This window comes from Cibotium barometz, chromosome 51, assembly GCF_041138505.1.
Source record: "Cibotium barometz isolate CiBa-2024 chromosome 51, ASM4113850v1, whole genome shotgun sequence".
Lineage (NCBI taxonomy): Eukaryota > Viridiplantae > Streptophyta > Polypodiopsida > Cyatheales > Cibotiaceae > Cibotium > Cibotium barometz.
In genome coordinates this window covers 40,309,799-40,322,716 of record NC_141096.1, presented here as the reverse complement: position 1 = coordinate 40,322,716, position 12,918 = coordinate 40,309,799, and the positions used below count along the sequence as shown (strand labels likewise).

At 39.0% G+C, this 12,918-nt stretch overlaps 1 protein-coding gene across 1 annotated transcript; it reads right to left on the bottom strand.

The window, feature by feature from the left end:
• Nucleotides 1-10,140: 10,140 nt before the first annotated feature.
• Nucleotides 10,141-12,462, bottom strand: LOC147609621 (uncharacterized). Its single transcript, XM_086787562.1, has 3 exons — nucleotides 12,164-12,462; nucleotides 10,923-11,675; nucleotides 10,141-10,775 (listed from the first exon to the last, which is right to left on the bottom strand). The coding sequence occupies exons 1-3, from the start codon at nucleotides 12,347-12,349 to the stop codon at nucleotides 10,473-10,475; spliced, it is 1,242 nt and encodes a 413-aa protein (XP_086643688.1). The 5' UTR covers nucleotides 12,350-12,462; the 3' UTR covers nucleotides 10,141-10,472.
• Nucleotides 12,463-12,918: the final 456 nt, after the last annotated feature.

The following is a 12,918-nucleotide window of genomic DNA, read 5'->3' as shown; positions in this document are numbered from 1 at the left end:
TGATTTGCATGGTGCCCCATGCTATTGATGCCTTTGTTTGATTTTCATAGCATATTGCCTACCATGTCTTGCCTTATGCATATTGGCTACCATGTCTTGCCCTCCTATGCAGTTAGCCCAAGCGTCGGTGCTTAGACTAAGGGCCACCATGGTAGCCCAAGCACATAAGGCCCAAGTGCTTGGGCCACCATGATAGCCCATGGCTCTCTTTGCAGCCACAGCCACACACCATGGCAAGGCTCTTTTGCAACTAGCCGACATGGTAGCCAAGTGTGTCACGGTGGTCTTCTTCTTGGACAATGACACACAACCGAACACAGCCACACACATTAAAAAAATGAAGATTGGGAGCAATTAGGCTTACCAAATTTTGTTGATTTGTAGGTTGTTCGAAAAATGAAGCTTTGCAAATTTGCAAGTGCACAATGAAGAGAAGGCAAAGGATAAGATACAACCTTGAGTGTCTTGCTTAGCCCTAGTGATTGGCCTTCTAACTAGCCCTATAGTGACTGACCATCTAACTACCTAGTTGAGATTGTGGAGGAGAGGAGTATCTTCTCAATTGGGCCTAGGAATACTAAGGCTATGGGGATATTATAAGAGGATCTTTTTATAAAGGAAATTTTCTTATAAATTCATAACTATTATTGTAACCCCGCATAAATAGAGAATTGGGACATGATTTTAGAACAAATGATTTCAAGAAAGGTTTTTGAAACCTAATAAATGAATATATTCTTCTAATAAAAGAAGATATTTTACAACGATAGGGATTGTGATGTGTGGTGCTTTAATCACTATTCATTAAAAATGAGGGTGTTTCTTTCTCTTCATTTTTTCTGATAAAGAAATCATAGTAACCAAGAAAGAACTTCAAGATTACTTCTTTGTAGGGCCAAGAAAATTACCTATAGGCTACCAGAATCTTGGCCCCATCAAACTATGTGGAGAGGATTCAACTAGCGAGTGGTGTTTATGCATTCAAGCTATGCCCTTCTGTGTCAAGAGAGTACACAATCTCCACCTTGAATAATGCATCAGTTTCTTCTCGCATAAACTACGTGTCTACCTCTAAAGGCCTTGCTTTACCTAAGTTTGGTTTTCTGGAGAATCTAGTAAGCATGCTATTGACCTAGATTTGGAGCAGGAAGATGAACCCCTTTAGGAGCCCTTGATTAACACTTTGCCAAGTCTTACCAAACCTTTGATGTGCCATCCCCTAGAAGACAAAGTTCACAGCATCCTGAATCTTGTTAGAACGTTTCCCTTGAATGATTCCTTACTTCTAGTTCTCATGGCTGCAACATAAAGCAAGTTGAGGAGCTTCCAAAACTTTACAATGGTCATGTGGTTTTTGAATTACCAATATCACCAAATGGCAAACCAATGGCCGGTATGGAACAAAGATATGCCGGCCATGTCTAGGTGGAGTACAAGACTTGCACAAAAGTACAATTCCTAGGTGTTGTTCAAAGGAGTGTCTGTGGTGGTCACTTACGTTGTTGCAATGTGGATTGTCGTTTCTTTGAAAAACCAAAATAATACAATCAATCGCAATGGAAGGGTAAGCCTAGGCAAGCGCCATGCATTGGCTTGCCAACCCCTAACAATGGAACTTTGGTGTGTCGTCATTGTTTTACATCTCCAAAGTGTCTAGCGATTTGTGAATGTCCAAGTGATAGAGCTCACACAACAAGGTGTGTTACCCAATGTCTGAGAGGGTTTCTAGAATAGCTGAGGAATTTGTTGACTCTTTGGTGTGGGAGAAGGCCATCCACGATCTTCAAGGCAAATGTAAGAAAATTGAGACCTCCGTTGCCTAAGATAGAATTATGCAGATGTTGGTTGATGAGAATGAGGTTGATATTGAAGAGGGAGAGTTTATCGTGGGGAGAAACTATTATAGAAGGTTACACCGCTAGTGCAACGGAAGAGGTATTATTGTTTTGAGTGGTGGTTTTGTTATACCTTTGTATATAGGGCCTGTGACATAATCTTCAATTACTAAAATTAATTGCATGCAAGATTCAGAGGTCGATGGACATTGCACGCCAGAATGTCAAAGGAATTGCTATGGGTTTGGAGGCATGTCTTGATTTGAAGAAGAAGACCAGTAAACGCTACCCTTTTTTCCACAGCATCCTTTTTACCCATCAAATGGGAAGTAGAAATGAGCCCCATGTATTTAAAATGTCATCAGTTGGATCTGGCACAATGGGGTGGACTTGGTCTTATTTGGTAAACCAAACGAGACCAGGAGGCCCTCTTGAAAACCAATGGGTCCAGTTTGATCATGTGCACCGCTGTAGTGGCTAGACGACTATGAGTGCACATGTTTATCATCCATTTTTGTGTGACCTGCTTACTATTGCAAAATCACAGAGTTTAAAGTTGAGAACACAAATGCGTAGGTGGTGTTTTGGAAAATCCTAAATGAGACAATGCAACGATGTGATTATGGGGCTGCCCATTTTAATGGCTTTATGGTGGCTGATGAAGCACAGGCCAATTGGTTGGCAGTTTGGACAGTCTTCAATAGAGGTGAAAAAAATATTATGCTACACAAAGAAAGATCATTCTCATTTCATTCGGAGAAGAGCATGTTTGAGTATGATAAGTGTTTAAAGTCATAATATAAAGAGGAGCACAAATAGCTAACTAGGCAATGGAGAGATCCACCAAGTGAGGTTGCTACAGAAACAGCAAAAGACAAACTTGTCTCTTTTTGGAGATTGGGCCATGCACGGGAGGAGGACATCCCATCATTGGAAACATGGATTTCTTGGTGGGAAGTGCGTAGATTACATTGGTCAAAATGGATGTTATGCCAAGAGAACAGTGGTCACTTTGTTTTCCCACTATTAATCTCTCGTAGTCAAAGAATGCATCTATGAGGGCTGCCCTGGGGTATGCACAACAAGTCAATCTGTTCTCTAGTTGTGTTGTTGATCTTGCAATGGTTGTGCTTCAAAGTGCGAGCTCTGGGCCGGCTTTGAGGCAAGTGCAGAAAAGCGTGTATGGTGATAAGGGAGTTGGTACAAAAAAAAGGATTGCTTGATTTAACATATGTGGTGTTGGAAGAACAAGATATCTGTGCTCCTTGTATGCAACATGCAAAGCAAAGAAGTGTGCTGAGGAAAAGAAGAAAAGTAGATGATAGCATAGTGCTAGATACAGATAGCCATTGACCTAAGTATGAAATTGTGACCATCCAAGTCAAAAAAAAAATTCCAAGTGTGCTCATCCTGTCGGCATTCCAAAGGAGCACAAGGAAGATGTTACTGAGTGGGATATTCGAAGGACCAAGGTAGGTTGTCAATCCACTTGTTGGGGTGTGTTGAAAGGGAGAAGCGGGCATTGTGGTGCATTCATTCATGATGGCAAGCATGGAAGACAAAAGGGTATTCCTGCACCTTGCTTTAAGGGTCGACGTCATTATAAGGATAGAGAGATTTGGCAAATGTTTTGGTTTTTTCCTTTCAGCGTGATGCACTCTACACGAGTGGATGTGCAGATTATTGGAAATTGTGGGCATGCACCTCTTGTATGGAAAGTTGCTAAGGAACATGCTTGGATAAAGAGGAGACTAGTAGACTGTTGGCCTCAAGGTTTATTTTAGATGGTGAGACACATCATGTGGTAGCTATATGAGCAACACCATGCAATGTGGAAGCAACCAAGAGAGGGAATGGACATGTCGTGAGATGGAAGGAGAAGATAAGTAAGGAGGCCCAGGCATCCATAAACAAGGCTAACCTTTTAGAAGGGGAGGTGGTGCATGAGTCAATTCTATGCCAGGGAGAGTCTCATATTTTTGGGTTGCCACCTCTGAGAGTCGAGGGAATCAAGATTCTCTTATGCAGTTAATATATGCAAGTGTCGCAGGTGCTCTTGTCCATCTTTCGCTCTTAGGGATGTGAAGAAGGAATCATATAAACCTTGTGAGCATATATACTTTATCTTCATTAGGCTGTTGGAGCTGCAACATGGACCCATGCCTAGACCTTCCGCAAATCAACAAGAACCTTCCATCGCCTCATCTTCTACCACACCATCCATGGGCTCCACCCTACCTCTATCCCCAATGCTCACGACAATGCCAAATTCTTCAAGCTACAAAGGCCGCCCAACTCCATTTTGCAGTTTGTGGACATAACCATGCACAAAGTCCGCTGACATGCCTATAGTCTTGACTCCCCATGAAAAGGAACAAAGGCCACCCCTCTCCATTTTGCAGTTTTGTGGGCACAACCATGCACAAAGTCCGTTGACATGCCTCAAACAATGTAATAGTCTTAACCATGAAAAAGAATCTCCAACAAATGTCAAAGAAATCAACAAAGAGAGTTAAAAAAAATAGTTGAGCTCGAGAAGTCTCGTGTTAGAGAAGTACATACACATGGACACACCTTTTGCCTGATGCCCACGCATGTCACTTGTATAGTTCACTAAGGGCACGTAATTTTTTTTTAAATTTCTCACATCTCTCGTGGCACACACCAACACATGCACCTACAGCTAACCTCATCAATGCCAGCCTTCCAAGTACATCTCTGGATGGGGGACTTTGGTGAGGATGCAAGCTTGACCCATGGTATGACCCATCACCTAGAGAACCCCTCGACCTTATAGGTATCTCCAACAAGCTTCCATGCATATATCCTCTGATTCGACTCCAATTCATCACCAACACAACCTCACCTTGGTCGACATATTCACCACGAAGGGGCCTCATCTCTCAACATCATTTAATGACATCAGGCCATACTCTCATGTCATGCCATGAAGATCTGGACCACCATCTACCCCATGCAAATGGTAATCTTGGCCCTCACTCCACCAATCACAAGGTGTGGACCGTTTCCACTAACCACCTCATGGTGAAGGGTCCACACCACTTCCATAACCGGTGCATGAAGAACCTCAACATCGTCTATCACTTTCCATGCTGCCTTGACAAGTTGCTTGCCATCAGAGAACCAAAGCTTTGCACCACTTTAGGCTACATCCGGTTACAAATCGGTCCCAAACTATACCACTTAACCTCTAACTTCAACTTCATGGTGTATCCTCTAGACTATCCACACCTTCTACCCCACCAACAGCAGCTTCACCACCGACTTGGGTGATGCAAGGACATGACCAACATTAGATAGGGGGCTATGTAGAAGGATGACCTTAAGATAGACCCTAAGATAGATGACCTTGGGTGATGCAAGGACGTGATCAACATTAGGAAGGGGGCTGTGTAAGTGGATGACCTTAAGATAAACCCTTCTCGTCTCTCAAAATTGGACTCTCTATTGAGGGAATAACCACATTGCTAAGTTGTGACTGAATAATCACAACTTACTCTCTATAAAGACTGAAGATCTTCTTAATGACTATGAGGTAGACTAAGCTCAATCCCTTTAGTTTCTTCATTGTGCATTGTTGCCATCCAAATTATGCATCTATATATAAATTACCATCTATATATTGTACATTGTTTATGTATACCACATGTTTAATTGCATTATTTAATCTCTTTATACTTGCTTTGTTCTCTCTATATACTATGTAAATATCTTACTTAGTTTCTCCATATGAACTCTCTCCAGTCTCTTTAGTTTCTTACTATGCGTCTACATGTATGCTACCATCTGTATGTATATAAAGATATTTCCTTGCATTGTTTATATTTGGTGTGATCTCTACATAACCATGTATGTATCTTGCTCGGTTTCTCCTTTTGATCTCAATTGTATATTATGTGAATCTTGCCTCATTTGATGCATCTTCCTCTGTGTGTGTGTGTGTGTGTGTGTTCACCACGTGCATTACGCACATGCACAAGCATGTATTTGTATGTATGTATGTACATGCATGCATGAATATACATGCGTACATATGTACATACGTATGTAAGTGCATGCTTGCATATACGTACATACGCACATATATAGATGTACATGTGTGTCTTTGTGTATGTATGTTTTTATATATATCATAGTGGCATACAACAAAAACAGCATGTATGTAGGTATGTTTTTTGTGTATCATAGTGACATACAGCAAAACCAACAATGCAATGGTAAATATTTCCACAACGAAAACAGCTTGAAATCAATATACCGAGACTAGAAGACGACTTGGCATGTCTTTAAGATTATATGATAGATGCAAAAATAGAGGAGAAACTTTGGAATACATCATATTCTAATAGAGATAACAAGGATTAACTAAAACTTTCCAAGAAAAATTTAGGAAACCTAAAATGGAAAAAGAAATGGCTCTTTCCAAGAAACAACACTTTCGTTACTTTTGGCTAAAAACAATAGTTTCTGTTACTATAATCTAAATACATACATATATGCATATAAATATGTGTGTACATACATATATATGTATATGCATATCTGTAACATACATACATACATACATACATACATACATACATACATACATACATACATACATACATATATATATATATATATATATATATATATATATATATATATATATATATAAACACACACACACACACACACAAACACGTGTATATATGTATACAGACACATATATGAATATATGTATATAAACATGTGTGTGTGTGTGTACACACACACACACACACACACACACACACACACACATATATATATATATATATATATTCATATATGTGTCTGTATACCTATATACACGTGTTCGTGTGTGTGTGTGTGTGTACATACATACATATATGTATATATATACATGTGTATATATGTATGCATGTATATGTACATACATATGTAAGTGCATATATTTACGTATACATATGCATATACATATATGTATATACATACACATATGTATATGCATATGTATACGTATACATAGACATATATATATACATACATACATATATACACACATGTATATATGTACATATACGTATGTACATGCATATATATACATGAATACAATATATACACACATGTATATGCATATGTATACATATATTCATATGTATGTGTATACTCTCTCTCTCTCTCTCTATATATATATATATATATATATATATATATATATATGTATATATATACATATATATATACATATATATACACACGCATACACAGACATGTATATATATATATATGTGTGTGTATATGTGTGTGCACGCGCACATACGTGTGTAATATATATATTTATGTATATGTATAGATAGATAGATTGATAAATAGACAAAAATATGTGTGTTCATACAGAAATGTATGTATATATACAGATACATATCATAGATAGATATATACGTGTATGTGTACATCAATGTATGTATGTATACACACATATATATATGTATATGTATGTATGTGTATGTACGCATATACATACACACATGAAATGAACATACTTAATCATATACGTTTTTGTATATACATATGTGTGTATACATATATGCATATACGTACATGTGTATGTGTTCATACACGAATGTATGTATGAATGTATGTATATATGTATATGTACATATACGTATGTACATATATATACACACACATGTATGTGCACATGTATACATATATTCATATGTATATGAATGTGTACACTCTCTCTCTCTCTCTATATATATATATATATAGAGAGAGAGAGACAGTGTGTACACATACATATACACTCTCTCTCTCTCTCTCTCTCTCTCTCTCTCTCTATATATATATATATATATATATATATGTATGTGTACTCTCTCTCTCTCTCTCTCTCTCTATCTATATATACACATACATATATATATATGTATGTGTATATATAGATAGAGAGAGAGAGAGAGAGAGAGAGAGAGTACACATACATATATATATATATATATATATATATATATATATATATAGAGAGAGAGAGAGAGAGAGAGAGTGTACACATTCATATACATATGAATATATGTATACATATGCACATATATGTGTACACTCCCTCTCTCCCTCTCTCTCTCTCTCTATATATATATATATATACATATGCACATACATGTGTGTGTGTATATATATATTTATGTATATATATATATGTACATACATACATATATATATATGTATGTATATATATGTATGTACATACATATATATACATACAGAGAGATTATACACTTACATATATGTAAACATATGAATATATGTATACATATGCATATACATGTGTGTGTATCTATATATTTATGTCTATATATGTATGTACATACATATATGTATATATATACATGTGTATATATGTATGTATGTATATGTACATACATATATGTCCATAGACATATATGTATGTACATATACATACATACATATATACACATGTATATATATACATATATGTATGTACATACATATATAGACATAAATATATAGATACACACACATGTATATACATATGTATACATATATTCATATGTTTACATATATGTAAGTGTATAATCTCTCTCTATATATAGAGATATAATATATATATATATATATATATATATATATATATATATGTAAATGTATGCTTGTGTGCGTGCACATGTACGTGAATGTGTGTAATATATATATATATATATGTATATGTATATGTAGATAGATAGATTGATAAATAAATAGAAATATGTGTGTATGTGTTCATACACGAATGTATGCATGAATGTATGTATATATATAGATGCTTATTATAGATAGATAGATACGTGTATGCATACATACATGTATGTATATACACACATACATATATGTATATGTGTATGTGTGTATGTACACATATACATACACACGCATGACTATCTTGTTATATGAACATACTAAATCATATATGTTTCTGCATATACATACATGTATGCATACATATACGTGTATGTATACATATATGTATATGTGTTCATACACGAATGTATGTATATATAGATACACATCATAGATAGATATATACGTGTATGTGTACATGCATGTATGTATGTATTTAGACACATATACATGTATGTATATGTATGTATGTGTGTATGTACACATATACATATAAACACATGAATATCTTGTTATATGAACTTACTTAAATCATATACGTTTCTGTATATACATACGTGTGTATACATATACGTGTATATACACAGAAAATTGTTAAGGAAAGCCGAGAAAATTTCTCAACGGAAGGTCTTCGACGAGTTAAAACGATACGCACATCGCATACAAACTCGTGCTAACAAATATCCACATTCTGATGCTCAATCAGCTTTATCTTCAAAGGCACCAAAGGCACTCATGTTTACATTCAATGCAGGACATGATAAGCAGCTGACTTACATTAGCAACTTTAATGGGAGGTCGGACGTCTCTCTGTCTCTCTCAAAACACACACACACACACACACACACACACACACGTGGCATGTATCCATTGGTAAAGCACTGGCATATAATTTTTACTACCCCCGCACTTTTTGTCGAGAAACTTTTCTGATTTTTTATGGTAATACGTCACACCTTCGCCAATATTGCACGTACATGAGCTGGAGAAGGTGGGCCCATGCATATTTTGGTGCATACACCCTTTTCACAAGCCTTCCGAACCTTGAGGGGAAGGCTAGCTTTAAAAAAATGGGGCAACTTTTATTGAAATAATTGGGTTTCATTAAGTCCAAGGTCATTTCTCGGCCTTAAGTTGGAAGTCCAGGACACACGTTCAAATCCCTCAAAGAACCCAAATAGAAATATGTCTGGAAGCTGCTTCCCACCTTCCCAAGGCATCCATGGACCATAAAATATCCTCTAAATAACCCCTCACAATATTCTTCTTTATTTGGCTTGGCTGGAAAGTACACTACTCACACACACTAGATACCAGCTTCCCACCTTCCCAAGGCATCCATGGACCATAAAGCATATCCTCTAAATAACCCCTCACAATATTCTTCTTTATTTGGCTTACTCACACACACTAGATGCCGTCACCTGCACAGGGGGGGAGACTTGAACCCATCACCTAGGGACTCTTCATTACCACTGTACTAACAGGCGATAGGCACCCCTGAATATATTCACACCTAGCATGTATCACACATCCATATGCATTAACCTCAACTAGAGTGAGTTTATCTAAACATACTCATCCCCTGTCAGGGGGATTCAAGCACCTTCAGAAATGGAGGTTGGCATGCACATGTATTACTGCAAACACTAATTACAAGAATCTTCATACCTTCCAAAACCAAATGCTGTCTATTACCATCCAAACACCACCTATCACCATGTGAAACTCGCAAAAAACAGAAATCCAACACCACAGCACAATACCAATCAAAGCTTCTTGCACCATGTGGACTCTCAGCTCATTTGCTCTACAAGATCACCCATTTTTACAACTTATCACCTGCAGAAAGCAACACTACAAATATATATCGACAGAATGCATTAAGACTATATCAGGCCCACCCTACATTTTGTCATATGTGGCATAAGGACAAGTGAAGATGTACATCTGTCAAAAATCCAGTAAGGTTCTTCTCCGTTTCTGGGGAGGAGAAGAGGGGGATAGTGCTGCTGGGGAGGAGACACCACCAATGTCAGGAACTACTAAAGTGTCATCACAGCCTAGAAAAAAGTCCAAATCTGGCCGTTTTTGAGATTTTCCAAATCCCCAAGGTTTGACTACTCTAGGGATGCCAGATGCTGTAGGAGGAGAGGGAAATGATGGCACCTCTGCAGCAGCTTCACCTAGCATTGAATCATCAAAAGCACTGCCGTCGGCAGGCCAGTCCATGTCTCCAAAGTTTGAAGCATCTGCCTGCATAACATAACGAAGATAAACTCGCAAAATTATTTCCTTGCTACGTTATGTCTTTGTACACATGCACGCACACACGTGCCCACATGCAACGCACGAAAGCATGCATGGATGTAATGGGATACGCTTCCTTGGAAGAGATCATACCTTTGATGATCCACAGTCAGCAAAATTGTAAATTGCCTCCATGTCAGGAAGGTTCAGAAGCTCATCCACTTTCCATCCAGGTATTGTCTCAGTCAAATACTCTGAAATGCTGCTTCTCCTTGCAAAACCACAGCCCCCTCTTTGGCTTGCCAGCACCCCACCTAAATTCATGTCATGAGAGTTGACATTGGCCGTGGTAGGGCGCATCCCCCAGTCTGCCAGTGGCCTTCCAGAGCTGAAATGAACTTGCTGGTTGACGGGTGCCAAAGCCATGTTGGATGGTGGAACTCCCAAAACATTAGGGGGAAACACAGCTGTGGGTGACACTTGCCGTGATTGCTGAGGTATTGAAGATGATGGAAGAACACTCAAACACTCCTCAGCATTAAGAACCGTGTCCTCTTCTGTCGTAGGTTTTGCATACAAGGGAGAAGGTTGTTGAGGGATGGGGGTTGAGGGATTGGTTACAGTACTTGAGGTTGGCTTTATTCTGGAAGGCTTCTTTGAAGAGGCCATTCTTGGGGAGCTTAATTGGCTGGTTTGAGTAATAGGGGAGCTTATTTGTGATGGTGAGCATGCTTGGGTGCTCTCTGAGGCATCATTTGCTGTAATGACTTTAAGGGCCACCCGGATCCCAGTCACTAAAAAGCGCCTGTGTTTCGACACTAGGGCATTCACGGAGTGAATCGAATAGTCGCAGTTACGGCAGAGAAGGGCCCGATCCTCCAAGCAAAAGAAGTACCCAGTTTTGTCCTGGAGACACACAACAGCATGAGAATATGAGTGTGACAAACAAAACCCAGAATTCTTGACCAAAATAAGCAAATATTCCTCTCTGAAGAAGACCTAAAATCAAAAACTGTTTTGCCAATACCAGGATTCTGTATTTCTTGAAAAAGCACCCAAAATCAGAATGTTTCTCCTCTGAGAATTGTTTACCCCAATACGCAAAATAGTATGATGCATGAAAAACAGTATGCGGCCAAACCCAATGGTGGAAATGGGTGAGATGAACAAACATGAAGCTCACAACACAGTAAGGCCCCTGTCACACCTAGAAAGTGTACGAACAGATTCACAGGTGTACGGACAGTTTCGCAGGGCGCACAGCCACTGTCACGGACTGTCCTACCCGCTAAGGCAGTGCTAGCACCCCACTTAGGGACGCTGCACTAAGCGACCCTATCTCTGCAACAGAAGCGAAAGAAAATACTTTGAGGCGGGGGCAAAGCTTAACAAACCTGGCAAATATCGCAGCAAGGCAGCTCATCGGGGGAGGGGTAGAGAAGGGGTACACGCTGGTGTTTGCTGGCGAGCTTATTGGCAGCGTGAACCCTAGTGTCACAGTCCGCACAGAGGGCAGCCTCGTCTGCACAGCACATAACAGTGGCCTGGGCCTTGTCGCAGACATCACACTGGACCTTCATTTCTTTCAGATCTGAGGAGAAATCTGCCCACCACAGCAGCTAAAGCTTAGCGGGAGCAGACAGAGAGAGGCGAGCAGAGGGGCAATGTGAATGCACAAAGAGGAGGGGAGGAAAGCGGGGAAAAATCCCATCTACCAAAAAATCTACCAAAAAAAGTGTAGATGTTGACTAATCTTCTTTTACAACAGCAGTGGCCCCATTTCTTCTCGTCCACAGTATTGAAATATCTAGCGCGTATTTTATATTATTTTTTTAAATTTAAATTTAAAATAAGTCCAAATTTTTTGTGCCTTTTTATTTTGATATCTGGTCTCGGATCGCTGGCTCTGTTGTTTTCGCACACGCGGGCCCCGCCACCTGGCTGCCAGCTTTCCCTCCACGTCCTTCCAATCGTTGTGTTAAGCTTGCTTATTAGGTGAATTCAGGTCCCTAATTACATGCCAAAACCACCCCGCACGTTCGCCGAGTCCCGACGAACGTGCGCTTTCCCGTGTGTATACGGGCCAGCCAGCCAATGCACTTCTGTATTTCGAAATTCGAAGTTAAGCTGGCACCTCTGTGCACTGGGG